General features: G+C 45.5%; 1 protein-coding gene across 1 annotated transcript in view; it reads left to right on the top strand.

Annotated features, from left to right (window-relative positions):
• Window positions 1-19,433, top strand: part of kcnq3 (potassium voltage-gated channel, KQT-like subfamily, member 3) — a 398,610-nt gene that overhangs the window by 249,765 nt on the left and 129,412 nt on the right. The window contains exon 2 of the mRNA XM_067979766.1: window positions 4,821-4,911. Coding sequence (XP_067835867.1) covers window positions 4,821-4,911 — 91 coding nt within the window. The remainder of the gene's footprint in view (window positions 1-4,820; window positions 4,912-19,433) is intronic.

Raw genomic sequence — 19,433 nt, 5'->3', positions numbered from 1 at the left:
TGGAGTTTAGAAGAATGAGAGGTGATCTCATTGAAACATACAAGATTGACAGTGTAGATGCTGAGAGGTTGTATCCCATGGCTGGAGAGTCTAGAACTTGGGGGCATAGTCTCAGGATAAGAGGTCGGCCATTTAAGACTGAGATGAGGAGGAATTTCTTCACTCAGAGGGTTGTGAATCTTTGGAATTCTCTACCCCAGAGAGCTGTGGATGCTCAGTTGTTGAGTATATTCAAGGCTGAAATAGATTATTGGACTCTAGGGGAATCAAGGGATATGGGGATCGGGCTGGAAAGTGGAGTTGAGGTCGAAGATCAGCCATGATATTGAATGGTGGAGCAGGCTCGAAGGGATGTATGGCCTACTCTTGCTCCTATTTCTTATGTCCATATGTAGAGATAGGAATGAGGCCATGGAGGGATTTGAAAATGAGGATGAGAATTTTAAATTGAGGTGTGGCTGAACTGAGAGCCAATGTGTTTCAGCGAGCACAGGGGTGATGGGCGAACAGGACTTGCTGCGAGTTAAGCTACAGGCAACCGAGTTTTGGATGAGCTCAAGTTTAAAGAGGGTCGAAGATGGGAGGCCAGCCAGGAGAGCATCAGAATAGTCAATTCTGGAGGTAAAAAAAGCATGGATGAGAATTTCAACAGCTGATGAGCTGAGGCAGGGGCGGAGCCGGGCAATATTACGGAGGTGAAAGCAGGCGATCTTTGTGATGGAGAGGATATGGGGTCAGAAACTCAGCTCAGGGTTAAATAGAGGATGCGGACAGTAGATTCACTGTATAAGCAGAAGCAATAATAATTCTGCCTTTCCTCCACAACCAGTGTCACAGTTAGGGCAGAAAACCAACAACGCTGCGGCCATGGCCTCAGCTCCTCCAGCAGGCCCCCAAACACGGCAGCCTCAGATCTGGTGTTATTATGATTAGATAGTGATCATTATAGCTGCTGGCAACATTCTTACTGGGTGTGGGGTGGGAGGGGGTTGTTTGGCACAATTGTAGCTTTTTACTGGGAGGAGGGGGCAGCTGCCTGGTTTGTTTGCCATTGCCATTCCATTCCGCTTCTTTTTCCATCGTTGTTCCAGGATTTCAGCTCAAGCACGGCTATCACATTTCCATTGCTCAGTTTCTGGTATGGCGCTGCCTACTTCTCAGTATTTCTTTTTTGCGTCCCACTATCATTTTCCTCATGTGGTATTTGGTTTGCCTTTACCTCTTCCCTGCAGGTATCTTTAATTCATTACCACTCGTAATTTGACAGGCGCGTATTTACTTTTGGTTCTCTAAGATTTGCTTTAAATGAATGCAAACCGAATTCACATCGCACATTCTGATGCTGCACACTCTGCTTGATGTAACGGCTTCTGTAAAGCCACGATTGTGCATTTTTTGTTTAGGGATAGAATACAGGAAGATTATTCAGAGTACAGTTTGCGGTTGTTGCATGATGTTAAGTGGCAGTCTGTTGTTTTCAATCTGTCACATAACGTTACATTTACACACCATTTGCTGTTGCAACATCTTTGGAATCTCGGAAACTCACCATTTTAATACATAATAGATGCTTATTAATTTAATACATTTAATATTGTAATCAACACGGGTTACAATGAAATACTTTGGTGATGATGATGATATTGAGGTTTCAACTACACTCTGGTATGTGGGTCAAAATGGGGCTGTCATTTACAGCCCCATTTTGACCCACATACCAGAGTTTTAATATTTAGACCTTAGTTGGCTTTGGAGGAATGTAAGTTTGAATCTGAAACTTCAATATCAATATCTATCCCTAAAACAGTACAGTGTACAATAGCACGACTTCCAGAGGAGACACATTGGAAATAGACTGGTCATAATATTTAAAACAACTGATAAATTGTTGCTATGGATATTGGTCAGAATAACACTGCAGAGATTTAAACTGCTGAGAAAATTAATGTAACCAATAGTCTAAAATGTTCCATGGTATAGATGTTTAATAGTAAATTTGAGGAGTTTGGTATATGGACTGTTTCCAACTCACACAGAGTATTAGGTCCCTCTTGTGGCTTATTTAAGCACTGATGGCAGGAATCCCTTGTTATGCCAACATATATGATGTTCACCTGACGAAGGAGAAAGCCTCCGAAAGCTTGTGATTTTCAAATAAAACTGTTGGACTATAACCTGGTGTTGTAAGATTCCTTACATATGCCAACATATAGAAAGGATACAGAGAAACCAGCATTTAATGGTGTATTGGATCCAAATACTGTGGTGATACAAAAAACTATGAGCATGGAACCATTCATGAAAGAGTCTGCATTTCTCAGGTTTCCACAAAAACTGAGACTTCGAGTTTCAGTATTTCAAGAGTTTTATTCATCCACAGTTGGTTCTAAACCATCTAAGGATAATGTCTCAGTTTCAGAGATTCATATGCTGCAACAGCTTTCACATAATCCATTCCTCTGGGGTTTAGATAAGCAAGGCCCCGAAATTCGAATCTGAGGCCAGGTCGGAGATCAGATTGGATTGTGCGCCTACAGCCAAAATTTGGGGTGGAATTCTGTTCCAGGAAGATTTGGCCCTGTCTGTGGGAGCAACAGGGCTACCCTTGGAATATTGCCTAGTATGTCCTTATAAGGCCTCAGTGTAATTCTCTCCAGCTGAGAACGAGTGTGAAAACTGTTGAGCCCTTTCGAAAAGCCCCATAGCTTCAGCAGGTAAAGGTAATTGATCACCTTGCCCAGAACGACTATTGGCTGCATTCAGAAGTGAAGAGCATTTTTATTATCTTCATTGTTCGGCCCTTCCCAGTCCTTTCTTTCATCCTAGGAGAGACATGGTGCTCCTCCACTTTTACGAGCCTCCGTCAGGACAGGCACCACTGTTGTGCCCTTGCAGGTGCCAGACATCCCCATCCCTGGGATTTCGGATGGGCTCTGGGTGGTCAAGAATTCTGCTACTCTGAACTTCCACCAATGAAGCAGGGCTCCTGAAATTTCAGCCCTTGAGAATCTACTATATTATTGACTACTATCTGATGTAATTATCAACCAATTACAAGAAGGAATTAGTGTCATGAGCTATGCAAAATGCCAGACATACACAAATGATTTAACATCACTTGAATGGTTCGCCAATCAAATTCTGCTACAATACACACATTAACCAGTAGTTAACTGGCATCGTCATTTCAAGAATGGAGTCGTTGCATCAAAGATTCTTTTCTCCAAAAAGAAAGTTAGTTTATATTTTTGAAAAACTATCTCTTTAATTAATAATTCCCAAATATCTCCAACTAGTGAGGGAACTTCATACAAGTCCCTGAATAGAGTCCATGAAGGAGGAGGAGGTGGGAATAAAGATGTGGTTTTAGGGGAAGGTGACATTGAAAGAAAGTTTAATGTCATCAATCCCATAGTTCACATTGTACTATGGTCTTGTAACTGTAAATGGAGTGGGTATCAGTCCTGAACTGATCCTGTATCCTATTTGCTGATGTATTAGCTTTTACTCTGTATTACTTGGCCATGGGTATTCATTTTTTTCTTTGCTTCATGTGTATATATTACATTGGGCTGGAACTTATTCCGACCAGCATGGCAAGGCTCTCCACACCTGCTGCGGATAAAAAGTATGAATGTACTTACTGTGTGGTCCACATAAATTTGCAGGTTTCTGAGATCTTCCTCAGGGATGCATTCCGATATCAGTGCAGGCCATGTGCACATGGCCTCCACTGATAAAAAGGCAAGGGAATGATTTATAATATACTGAAACATTTGGAAATTTAAAGTTTAAAAAATATATATTTTTAATACATTTTTTAATGATCAAAAAATATTAAAATAGCAATAATTAGACATTCCACATTTTTAAAATTAATTTTTTTGTTGTTTTGCAGTCATTATAAGTTTCCTCGCTTTTAAAAAGTAGAGTAGGGCTGGTATTTTCAAGCGCACCTTCTCGTGGTGTAAGTATCTTCGTTCCAGCTGGGCAGATGGGTAAGTTTACGATTGTTTGGTGATTGTGTTTGATTGTACTGATTGTGGCGTGGTTGGCCCTTTAATTTGGGACTGTCAAAATGCCATTGAACCAGTCAGAGGAAGTTCACAATTTCTGAGTTTTACTACACGTGCGCATTCACAAACTTGCTTCGATGGATTCGACGGCAGATGGGATGGACGCCATTACAGAGCGGCGTCCAAGGTAAGTAAGTTCTGGGCCGTTACATTATTGTTATGTAGCTGGGAAGGGACATGTTCGTGTAATATATTTCTTGAGCCTCTTATTCAAAAAAGTTCACCATTAATACAGCAGTAATATTAAGAATCCTAAGGGGACATTTTCCGACTTTGAATTTTCAGTGGGGAGTCTCACCCGCTGTAAGAGCAGATTGGAAACTCGATGCTTGCTGCACATGATTTTCTGACCAGTTAATATGAATGCATGATTTTCTGGTATGCATGAAGCTCCCTGCTGGAATGTGAAATCATAAGGTTACCCCACGGAGTCTACTCAGAATATTGAGGTCAAATGTGCTGAGGCCATAGCTGTGACACATTTCCTTACAAATTGTGGGATTCGTAAATTTATTGCTTAACTATGAAAACAAGAAATATTTCAGTCTTCTCTGCTATATATGTAACTCCTGCTGATAAAATACCAAATTACTATGGTAATTCACTGAGAGACATCTATGGTACTATACATGTTCCTTCCAATGTATGTGAGCATCAGCTCTGTAGATTGCTGCATTTTGTTCAGTGTTTCTGTTATATCAATTTTATGCTTGTAATGATTCATCTTTGTTTTTCACTTCACAGATTTTTGTTAGTCCTCGGGTGCTTAATCCTGGCCATTTTGTCAACATTTACCGAATACGAGACACTCTCACAAGAATGGCTGCTAATACTGGTTAAGTACAATCTAATGTACATGTCACTCCGCTTTTTAAGAAAGGAGAGAGAGGGAAACCGGGGAATTATAGACCAGTTAGCCTAACATCTGTTGTGGGGAAATTGCTGGAGTCTATAATTAAGGATAGGGTGCCTGAACACCTCGAGAATTTTCAGTTAATCAGAGAGAGCCAGCATGGATTTGTGAAAGTAGGTCGTGCCTGACAAACCTGATTGAATTTTTTGAAGAGGTGACTAAAGTAGTGGTCAGGGGAATGTCAATGGATGTTATTTATATGGACTTCCAGAAGGCATTTGATAAGGTCCCACATAAGAGACTGTTAGCTAAGTTAGAAGCCCATGGAATCGAGGGAAAAGTACAGACTTGGTTAGGAAATTGGCTGAGCGAAAGGCGACAGAGAGTAGGGATAATGGGTAAGTATTCACATTGGCAGGATGTGACTAGTGGAGTCCCGCAGGGATCTGTCTTGGGGCCTCAATTATTCACAATATTTATTAACGACTTAGATGAAGGCATAGAAAGTCTTATATTTAAGTTTGCCGATGACACAAAGATTGGTGGCATTGTAAGCAGTGTAGATGAAAACATAAAATTACAAAGGGATATTGATAGATTAGGTGAATGGGCAAAATTGTGGCAAATGGAATTCAATGTAGACAAATGTGAGGTCATCCACTTCCAATCAAAAAAGGATAGAACAGGGTACTTTCTAAATGGTAAAAAGTTAAAAACTGTGGATGTCCAAAGGGACTTAGGGGTTCAGGTACATAGATCATTGAAGTGTCATGAACAAGTGCAGAAAATAATCAAGAAGGCAAATGGAATGCTGGCCTTTATATCTAGAGGACTAGAGTACAAGGGGGCAGAGGTTATACTGCAGCTATACAAAACCCTGGTTAGACCGCACCTGGAGTACTGTGAGCAGTTCTGGGCACCGCACCTTCGGAAGGACATATTGGCCTTGGAGGGAGTGCAGCGTAGGTTTACTAGAATGATACCCGGACTTCAAGGGTTAAGTTACGAGGAGAGATTACACAAATTGGGGTTGTATTCTCTGGAGTTTCGAAGGTTAAGGGGTGATCTGATCGAAGTTTATAAGATATTAAGGGGAACAGATAGGGTGGATAGAGAGAAACTATTTCCGCTGGTTGGGGATTCTAGGAGTAGGGGGCACAGTCTAAAAATTAGAGCCAGACCTTTCAGGAGCGAGATTAGAAAACATTTCTACATTACATTAGAAGTTTGGAACTCTCATCCACAAACGGCAATTGATACTAGCTCAATTGCTAAATTTAAATGTGAGATAGCTTTTTGGCAACCAAAGCTATTAAGGGATATGGGCCAAAGGCAGGTATATGGAGTTAGATCACAGATCAGCCATGATCTTATCAAATGGCGGAGCAGGCACGAGGGGCTGAATGGCCTACTCCTGTTCCTGTGTTCCAATGTTCCTATTTGCTCAACTGTTATACGCTTTAAAGTTAATCTTCTAATTGTTAGATGTGGGTCTGTGCCAATTAATTTATTCTGATTGTATTTGACAGAAATAGTCACATATCTGTTTTCAAGGCAGCCCAGTTAGCATGATCCAGCATTGCTCAGATGTTTTGAAATGGTTTGATCAGCCATGATCTAATTGAATGGTGGAGCAGGCCCGACAGGCTCAATGGCTTACACCTGTTCCTATGTTTTGCTACAGAAGTCTGATAACATATTCCAAAATAATACCACACAGTGAAATGCATGGAGTTTTTTTCCCTCTGAATTTTGTTCTCATCAAGGTGAGGAATGTTAATGCTGAAGAACGGAACAATTCCCCATTGTTAGCATCAGGCACTTACTGGGCAGGTATAGCAAAGCCAGAAACAGAACAATGTTTCTTCTGCTCTGCCCTAATACCATGTCTTAACCCAAAACTCAGCAAAGCATCCTTACTGCACCACTGTGGCAATTTTCACTTCCCTGCACCATCCATCCTGTTGCCTCTCTAAATAAAGTTGCCAGTTACAGAAGTGTTGAATTGGAGGCAGTTTTGTGCTATAGGCCCATGCAGAAGCCCATTTCCCAGAGCACCCTTGTAGCCAGTGCTCTGAAGAGATTTTCATTCCACAGTCTGGGTGGGAACCCAGGTCTTACAGTGAAATGTACTATCATTTTCACTTTATTTATTGGGCAAGAATGTTTTCCACCTTGAAGACTTAACATTACATTTTTAAAAAAAACAATTATGACCCATTAAGATGCAAATGGCCAGGAATCCTGTCATATTTACAATGGCGACTACAAAAGGCTTCACTGGTTCAGCCAATTTATCTGCCGTTTGCTCCACTTCAGTTCAGCAAAAAGACTTTAGACATCCACATCATTTACCTACACCTATACACACATCACTCATCTACACACATCACTCATCTACACTCCACACACATCACTCATCTACACACATCACTCATCTCCACTCCACACACATCACTCATCTCCACTCTACACACATCACTCATCTCCACTCGACACACATCACTCATCTCCACTCGACACACATCACTCATCCACACACATCACTCATCTCCACTCTACACACATCACTCATCTCCACTCGACACACATCACTCATCTCCACTCGACACACATCACTCATCCACACACATCACTCATCTACACACATCACTCATCTCCACTCCACACACATCACTCATCTCCACTCTACACACATCACTCATCTCCACTCTACACAAATCACTCATCCACACACATCACTCATCTACACACATCACTCATCTACACACATCACTCATCTACACTCTACACACATCACTCATCTACACACATCACTCATCTACACACATCACTCATCTCCACTCTACACACATCACTCATCTCCACTCGACACACATCACTCATCCACACACATCACTCATCTACACACATCACTCATCTACACTCTACACACATCACTCATCTACACACATCACTCATCTCCACTCCACACACATCACTCATCTCCACTCTACACACATCACTCATCTCCACTCCACACACATCACTCATCTCCACTCTACACACATCACTCATCTCCACTCTACACACATCACTCATCTCCACTCTACACACATCACTCATCTCCACTCTACACACATCACTCATCTACACACATCACTCATCTACACACATCACTCATCTACACACATCACTCATCTACACACATCACTCATCTACACTCTACACACATCACTCATCTACACACATCACTCATCTACACACATCACTCATCTACACACATCACTCATCTACACCTCCATACACATCACTCATCTCCACTCGACACACATCACTCATCTACACACATCACTCATCTACACCTCCATACACATCACTCATCTACACTCTACGCACATCACTCATCTACACACATCACACACATCACTCCTCCACGCACATCACTCCTCCACGCTCATCTACACCTCCACGCTCATCTACACCTCCACGCTCATCTACTCCTCCACGCTCATCTACACTCATCTACGCTCCTCCACGCACATCACTCCTCCACGCACATCACTCCTCCACGCACATCACTCCTCCACGCTCATCTACTCCTCCATGCTCATCTACTCAACCACGCTCATCTACGCTCATCTACGCACATCACTCCTCCACGCTCATCTACGCTCCTCCACGCTCATCTACTCCTCCACGCTCATCTACTCCTCCACGCTCATCTACTCAACCACGCTCATCTACGCTCATCACTCCTCCACGCTCATCTACTCAACCACGCTCATCTACGCTCATCACTCCTCCACGCTCATCTACACTCATCTACGCTCATCTACGCTCATCTACGCTCCTCCACGCACATCACTCCTCCACGCACATCACTCCTCCACGCACATCACTCCTCCACGCTCATCTACACCTCCACGCTCATCTACGCACATCACTCCTCTACACTCATCTACACCTCTACACTCATCGACACCTCTACACTCATCGACACCTCTACACTCATCTACACCTCTACACTCATCTACACCTCTACACTCATCTACACCTCTACACTCATCTACACCTCTACACTCATCGACACCTCTACACTCATCGACACCTCTACACTCATCTACACCTCTACACTCATCGACACCTCTACACTCATCTACACCTCTACACTCATCTACACCTCTACACTCATCTACACCTCTACACTCATCTACACCTCTACACTCATCGACACCTCTACACTCATCGACACCTCTACACTCATCGACACCTCTACACTCATCTACACCTCTACACTCATCGACACCTCTACACTCATCTACACCTCTACACTCATCGACACCTCTACACTCATCTACACCTCTACACTCATCGACACCTCGACACTCATCTACACCTCTACACTCATCGACACCTCGACACTCATCTACACCTCTACACTCATCTACACCTCTACACTCATCTACACCTCTACACTCATCTACACCTCTACACTCATCTACACCTCTACACTCATCTACACCTCTACACTCATCTACACCTCTACACTCATCTACACCTCTACACTCATCGACACCTCTACGCTCATCGACACCTCTACGCTCATCTACACCTCTACGCTCATCGACACCTCTACACTCATCGACACCTCTACACTCATCGACACCTCTACACTCATCTACACCTCTACACTCATCGACACCTCTACACTCATCGACACCTCTACACTCATCGACACCTCTACACTCATCTACACCTCTACACTCATCGACACCTCTACACTCATCTACACCTCTACACTCATCGACACCTCTACACTCATCGACACTCATCGACACCTCTACACTCATCTACACCTCTACGCTCATCGACACCTCTACACTCATCTACACCTCTACACTCATCGACACCTCTACACTCATCGACACCTCTACACTCATCTACACCTCTACACTCATCGACACCTCTACACTCATCGACACCTCTACACTCATCTACGCTCATCTACACCTCTACACTCATCGACACCTCTACACTCATCGACACTCATCGACACCTCTACACTCATCTACACCTCTACGCTCATCGACACCTCTACACTCATCTACACCTCTACACTCATCGACACCTCTACACTCATCGACACCTCTACACTCATCTACACCTCTACACTCATCGACACCTCTACACTCATCGACACCTCTACACTCATCTACGCTCATCTACACCTCTACACTCATCGACACCTCTACACTCATCTACACCTCTACACTCATCGACACCTCTACACTCATCTACGCTCATCTACACCTCTACACTCATCTACACCTCTACACTCATCTACACCTCTACGCTCATCGACACCTCTACACTCATCTACACCTCTACACTCATCTACACCTCTACACTCATCTACACCTCTACACTCATCGACACCTCTACACTCATCTACACCTCTACGCTCATCGACACCTCTACGCTCATCTACACCTCTACGCTCATCGACACCTCTACGCTCATCGACACCTCTACGCTCATCGACACCTCTACACTCATCGACACCTCTACACTCATCTACACCTCTACACTCATCGACACCTCTACACTCATCTACACCTCTACACTCATCGACACCTCTACACTCATCGACACCTCTACACTCATCTACACCTCTACACTCATCGACACCTCTACACTCATCTACACCTCTACACTCATCGACACCTCTACGCTCATCTACACCTCTACGCTCATCTACACCTCTACACTCATCGACACCTCTACCCTCATCGACACCTCTACACTCATCGACACCTCTACACTCATCGACACCTCTACACTCATCTACACCTCGACACTCATCGACACCTCTACACTCATCTACACCTCTACACTCATCGACACCTCTACACTCATCGACACCTCTACACTCATCGACACCTCTACACTCATCTACACCTCTACACTCATCGACACCTCGACACTCATCGACACCTCGACACTCATCGACACCTCGACACTCATCGACACCTCTACACTCATCGACACCTCGACACTCATCGACACCTCGACACTCATCGACACCTCGACACTCATCGACACCTCGACACTCATCGACACCTCGACACTCATCGACACCTCTACACTCATCGACACCTCTACACTCATCTACACCTCTACACTCATCTACACCTCTACACTCATCTACACCTCGACACTCATCTACACCTCTACACTCATCTACACCTCTACACTCATCTACACCTCCACACTCATCTACACCTCCACACTCATCTACACCTCTACACTCATCTACACCTCTACACTCATCTACACCTCTACACTCATCTACACCTCTACACTCATCTACACCTCTACACTCATCGACACCTCTACACTCATCGACACCTCTACACTCATCTACACCTCTACACTCATCTACACCTCGACACTCATCTACACCTCTACACTCATCTACACCTCTACACTCATCGACACCTCTACACTCATCTACACCTCTACACTCATCTACACCTCTACACTCATCGACACCTCTACACTCATCGACACCTCGACACTCATCTACACCTCGACACTCATCTACACCTCTACACTCATCGACACCTCTACACTCATCGACACCTCTACACTCATCGACACCTCTACACTCATCGACACCTCTACACTCATCGACACCTCTACACTCATCGACACCTCTACACTCATCTACACCTCTACACTCATCGACACCTCTACACTCATCGACACCTCTACACTCATCGACACCTCTACACTCATCTACACCTCTACACTCATCGACACCTCTACACTCATCTACACCTCTACACTCATCTACACCTCGACACTCATCTACACCTCTACACTCATCGACACCTCTACACTCATCGACACCTCCACACTCATCTACACCTCTACACTCATCGACACCTCTACACTCATCGACACCTCGACACTCATCGACACCTCTACACTCATCGACACCTCTACGCTCATCGACACCTCTACACTCATCGACACCTCTACACTCATCGACACCTCTACACTCATCGACACCTCTACACTCATCTACACCTCGACACTCATCTACACCTCTACACTCATCTACACCTCTACACTCATCTACACTCATCTACACCTCTACACTCATCTACGCTCATCTACACCTCTACACTCATCTACACTCATCTACACCTCTACACTCATCTACGCTCATCTACACCTCTACACTCATCTACACCTCTACACTCATCGACACCTCTACACCTCTACACTCATCGACACCTCTACACTCATCTACACCTCTACACTCATCTACACTCATCTACACCTCTACACTCATCTACGCTCATCTACACCTCTACACTCATCTACACCTCTACACTCATCTACACCTCTACACTCATCTACGCTCATCTACACCTCTACACTCATCTACACCTCTACACTCATCGACACCTCTACACTCATCTACACCTCTACACTCATCTACGCTCATCTACACCTCTACACTCATCGACACCTCTACACTCATCTACACCTCTACACTCATCTACGCTCATCTACACCTCTACACTCATCGACACCTCTACACTCATCTACACCTCTACACTCATCTACACCTCTACGCTCATCTACGCTCATCTACACCTCTACACTCATCGACACCTCTACACTCATCGACACCTCTACACTCATCTACACCTCTGCACTCATCTACACCTCTACACTCATCTACACCTCTACACTCATCGACACCTCTACACTCATCTACACCTCTACACTCATCTACACCTCTACGCTCATCGACACCTCTACACTCATCGACACCTCTACGCTCATCGACACCTCTACGCTCATCTACACCTCTACACTCATCTACACCTCTACACTCATCTACGCTCATCTACACCTCTACACTCATCTACACCTCTACACTCATCGACACCTCTACACTCATCTACGCTCATCTACACCTCTACACTCATCGACACCTCTACACTCATCTACACCTGTACACTCATCTACACTCATCTACACCTCTACACTCATCTACGCTCATCTACACCTCTACACTCATCTACACCTCTACACTCATCGACACCTCTACACTCATCTACGCTCATCTACACCTCTACACTCATCGACACCTCTACACTCATCTACACCTCTACACTCATCTACGCTCATCTACACCTCTACACTCATCTACACCTCTACACTCATCTACGCTCATCTACACCTCTACACTCATCTACACCTCTGCACTCATCGACACCTCTACACTCATCTACACCTCTACACTCATCGACACCTCTACACTCATCTACACCTCTACACTCATCTACACCTCTACACTCATCTACACCTCTACACTCATCTACACCTCTACACTCATCTACACCACTACACTCATCTACACCTCTACACTCATCAACACCTCTACACTCATCTACACCTCTACACTCATCGACACCTCTACACTCATCGACACCTCTACACTCATCTACACCTCTACGCTCATCGACACCTCGACACTCATCGACACCTCTACACTCATCTACACCTCTACACTCATCTACACCTCTACGCTCATCGACACCTCGACACTCATCGACACCTCAACACTCATCTACACCTCTACACTCATCTACACCTCTACACTCATCGACACCTCTACGCTCATCTACACCTCTACACTCATCTACACCTCCACACTCACCTACACCTCTACACTCATCGACACCTCTACACTCATCGACACCTCTACACTCATCGACACCTCTACACTCATCGACACCTCCACACTCATCGACACCTCTACACTCATCTACGCTCATCTACACCTCTACACTCATCGACACCTCTACACTCATCTACACCTGTACACTCATCTACACCTGTACACTCATCTACACCTCTACACTCATCTACGCTCATCTACACCTCTACACTCATCTACACTCATCTACACCTCTACACTCATCTACGCTCATCGACACCTCTACACTCATCTACACCTCTACACTCATCGACACCTCTGCACTCATCTACACCTCTACACTCATCTACGCTCATCTACACCTCTACACTCATCTCCACCTCTACACTCATCTACGCTCATCTACACCTCTACACTCATCTACACCTCTACACTCATCTACACCTCTACACTCATCGACACCTCTGCACTCATCTACACCTCTACACTCATCTACACCTCTACACTCATCTACACCTCTACACTCATCTACACCTCTACACTCATCTACACCTCTACACTCATCTACCTCGAAACTCATCTACACCTCTACACTCATCGACACCTCTACACTCATCTACACCTCGACACTCATCGACACCTCTACACTCATCGACACCTCTCCACTCATCTACACCTCTACACTCATCTACACCTCTACGCTCATCGACACCTCGACACTCATCGACACCTCTACACTCATCTACACCTCTACACTCATCGACACCTCTACACTCATCTACACCTCTACACTCATCTACACCTCTACGCTCATCGACACCTCGACACTCATCGACACCTCCACACTCATCTACGCTCATCTACACCTCTACACTCATCTACACCTCTACACTCATCTACGCTCATCTACACCTCTACACTCATCTACACCTCTACACTCATCGACACCTCTACACTCATCTACACCTCTACACTCATCGACACCTCTACACTCATCGACACCTCTACACTCATCTACGCTCATCTACACCTCTACACTCATCTACACCTCTACACTCATCTACGCTCATCTACACCTCTACACTCATCGACACCTCTACACTCATCTACACCTCTACACTCATCTACACCTCTACGCTCATCGACACCTCGACACTCATCGACACCTCCACACTCATCTACGCTCATCTACACCTCTACACTCATCTACACCTCTACACTCATCTACGCTCATCTACACCTCTACACTCATCTACACCTCTACACTCATCGACACCTCTACACTCATCTACACCTCTACACTCATCGACACCTCTACACTCATCGACACCTCTACACTCATCTACGCTCATCTACACCTCTACACTCATCTACACCTCTACACTCATCTCCGCTCATCTACACCTCTACACTCATCGACACCTCTACACTCATCTACACCTCTACACTCATCGACACCTCTACACTCATCTACACCTCTACACTCATCTACACCTCTACACTCATCTACACCTCTACACTCATCTACACCTCTACACTCATCTACACCTCTACACTCATCGACACCTCTCCACTCATCGACACCTCTCCACTCATCGACACCTCTCCACTCATCTACACCTCTACACTCATCGACACCTCTACACTCATCGACACCTCTACACTCATCGACACCTCTACACTCATCTACGCTCATCTACACCTCTACACTCATCGACACCTCTACACTCATCTACACCTGTACACTCATCTACACTCATCTACACCTCTACACTCATCTACGCTCATCTACACCTCTACACTCATCTACACCTGTACACTCATCGACACCTCTACACTCATCTACACCTCTACACTCATCTACGCTCATCTACACCTCTACACTCATCTACACCTCTACACTCATCGACACCTCTACACTCATCGACACCTCTACACTCATCTACACCTCTACGCTCATCGACACCTCTACACTCATCTACACCTCTACACTCATCGACACCTCTCCGCTCATCGACAGCTCTACGCTCATCTACACCTCTACGCTCATCTACACCTCTACACTCATCGACACCTCTACACTCATCGACACCTCTCCGCTCATCGACAGCTCTACGCTCATCTACACCTCTACGCTCATCTACACCTCTACACTCATCGACACCTCTCCGCTCATCGACAGCTCTACGCTCATCTACACCTCTACGCTCATCTACACCTCTACACTCATCGACACCTCTACACTCATCGACACCTCTACACTCATCGACACCTCTACACTCATCGACACCTCTACGCTCATCGACACCTCTACCCTCATCTACACCTCTACACTCATCGACACCTCTACACTCATCGACACCTCGACACTCATCGACACCTCTACACTCATCGACACCTCTACACTCATCGACACCTCTACACTCATCGACACCTCTACCCTCATCGACACCTCTACACTCATCGACACCTCTACGCTCATCGACACCTCTACACTCATCGACACCTCTACACTCATCGACACCTCTACACTCATCTACACCTCTACACTCATCGACACCTCTACACTCATCTACACCTCTACGCTCATCGACACCTCTACACTCATCTACACCTCTACACTCATCGACACCTCTACACTCATCGACACCTCTACACTCATCTACACTCATCTACACCTCTACACTCATCGACACCTCTACGCTCATCTGCACCTCTACACTCATCGACACCTCTACGCTCATCGAAACCTCTACGCTCATCGACACCTCTACGCTCATCGACACCTCTACACTCATCGACACCTCTACACTCATCGACACTCATCTACACCTCTACACCTCTACGCTCATCGACACCTCTACACTCATCGACACCTCTACACTCATCGACACCTCTACGCTCATCGACACCTCTACGCTCATCGACACCTCTACACTCATCTACACCTCTACACTCATCTACACTCATCTACACCTCTACACTCATCTACACCTCTACACTCATCTACACCTCTCCGCTCATCGACACCTCTACACTCATCTACACCTCTACACTCATCGACACCTCTACACTCATCTACACCTCTACGCTCATCGACACCTCTACACTCATCTACACCTCTACACTCATCGACACCTCTACACTCATCTACACCTCTACACTCATCTACACTCATCTACACCTCTACACCTCTACACTCATCGACACCTCTACGCTCATCTGCACCTCTACACTCATCGACACCTCTACGCTCATCGAAACCTCTACGCTCATCGACACCTCTACACTCATCGACACCTCTACGCTCATCGACACCTCTACGCTCATCGACACCTCTACGCTCATCGACACCTCTACACTCATCTACACCTCGACACTCATCTACACCTCTACACTCATCTACACCTCTACACTCATCTACACCTCGACACTCATCTACACCTCTACACTCATCGACACCTCTACACTCATCGACACCTCGACACTCATCTACACCTCGACACTCATCTACACCTCTACACTCATCGACACCTCTACACTCATCGACACCTCTACACTCATCGACACCTCTACACTCATCGACACCTCTACACTCATCGACACCTCTACACTCATCGACACCTCTACACTCATCTACACCTCTACACTCATCGACACCTCTACACTCATCGACACCTCTACACTCATCGACACCTCTACACTCATCTACACCTCTACACTCATCGACACCTCTACACTCATCTACACCTCGACACTCATCTACACCTCTACACTCATCGACACCTCTACACTCATCGACACCTCTACACTCATCGACACCTCTACACTCATCTACACCTCGACACTCATCTACACCTCTACACTCATCTACACCTCTACACTCATCTACACTCATCTACACCTCTACACTCATCTACGCTCATCTACACCTCTACACTCATCTACACTCATCTACACCTCTACACTCATCTACGCTCATCTACACCTCTACACTCATCTACACCTCTACACTCATCGACACCTCTACACCTCTACACTCATCGACACCTCTACACTCATCTACACCTCTACACTCATCTACACTCATCTACACCTCTACACTCATCTACGCTCATCTACACCTCTACACTCATCTACACCTCTACACTCATCTACACCTCTACACTCATCTACGCTCATCTACACCTCTACACTCATCTACACCTCTACACTCATCGACACCTCTACACTCATCTACACCTCTACACTCATCTACGCTCATCTACACCTCTACACTCATCGACACCTCTACACTCATCTACACCTCTACACTCATCTACGCTCATCTACACCTCTACACTCATCGACACCTCTACACTCATCTACACCTCTACACTCATCGACACCTCTACACTCATCTACACCTCTGCACTCATCTACACCTCTACACTCATCTACACCTCTACACTCATCGACACCTCTACACTCATCTACACCTCTACACTCATCTACACCTCTGCACTCATCTACACCTCTACACTCATCTACACCTCTACACTCATCGACACCTCTACACTCATCTACACCTCTACACTCATCGACACCTCTACGCTCATCGACACCTCTACACTCATCGACACCTCTACGCTCATCGACACCTCTACGCTCATCTACACCTCTACACTCATCTACACCTCTACACTCATCTACGCTCATCTACACCTCTACACTCATCTACACCTCTACACTCATCGACACCTCTACACTCATCTACGCTCATCTACACCTCTACACTCATCGACACCTCTACACTCATCTACACCTGTACACTCATCTACACTCATCTACACCTCTACACTCATCTACGCTCATCTACACCTCTACACTCATCTACACCTCTACACTCATCGACACCTCTACACTCATCTACGCTCATCTACACCTCTACACTCATCGACACCTCTACACTCATCTACACCTCTACACTCATCTACGCTCATCTACACCTCTACACTCATCTACACCTCTACACTCATCTACGCTCATCTACACCTCTACACTCATCTACACCTCTGCACTCATCGACACCTCTACACTCATCTACACCTCTACACTCATCGACACCTCTACACTCATCTACACCTCTACACTCATCTACACCTCTACACTCATCTACACCTCTACACTCATCTACACCTCTACACTCATCTACACCTCTACACTCATCTACACCACTACACTCATCTACACCTCTACACTCATCAACACCTCTCCACTCATCTACACCTCTACACTCATCGACACCTCTACACTCATCGACACCTCTACACTCATCTACACCTCTACGCTCATCGACACCTCGACACTCATCGACACCTCTACACTCATCTACACCTCTACACTCATCTACACCTCTACGCTCATCGACACCTCGACACTCATCGACACCTCAACACTCATCTACACCTCTACACTCATCTACACCTCTACACTCATCGACACCTCTACGCTCATCTACACCTCTACACTCATCTACACCTCCACACTCACCTACACCTCTACACTCATCGACACCTCTACACTCATCGACACCTCTACACTCATCGACACCTCTACACTCATCGACACCTCCACACTCATCGACACCTCTACACTCATCTACGCTCATCTACACCTCTACACTCATCGACACCTCTACACTCATCTACACCTGTACACTCATCTACACCTGTACACTCATCTACACCTCTACACTCATCTACGCTCATCTACACCTCTACACTCATCTACACTCATCTAC

Source organism: Heptranchias perlo, chromosome 3 (genome assembly GCF_035084215.1).
Source record: "Heptranchias perlo isolate sHepPer1 chromosome 3, sHepPer1.hap1, whole genome shotgun sequence".
NCBI classification, from domain to species: domain Eukaryota; kingdom Metazoa; phylum Chordata; class Chondrichthyes; order Hexanchiformes; family Hexanchidae; genus Heptranchias; species Heptranchias perlo.
The sequence above is the reverse complement of the archived record's forward strand: the minus strand, read 5'-3'. Positions and strand labels throughout refer to the sequence as shown.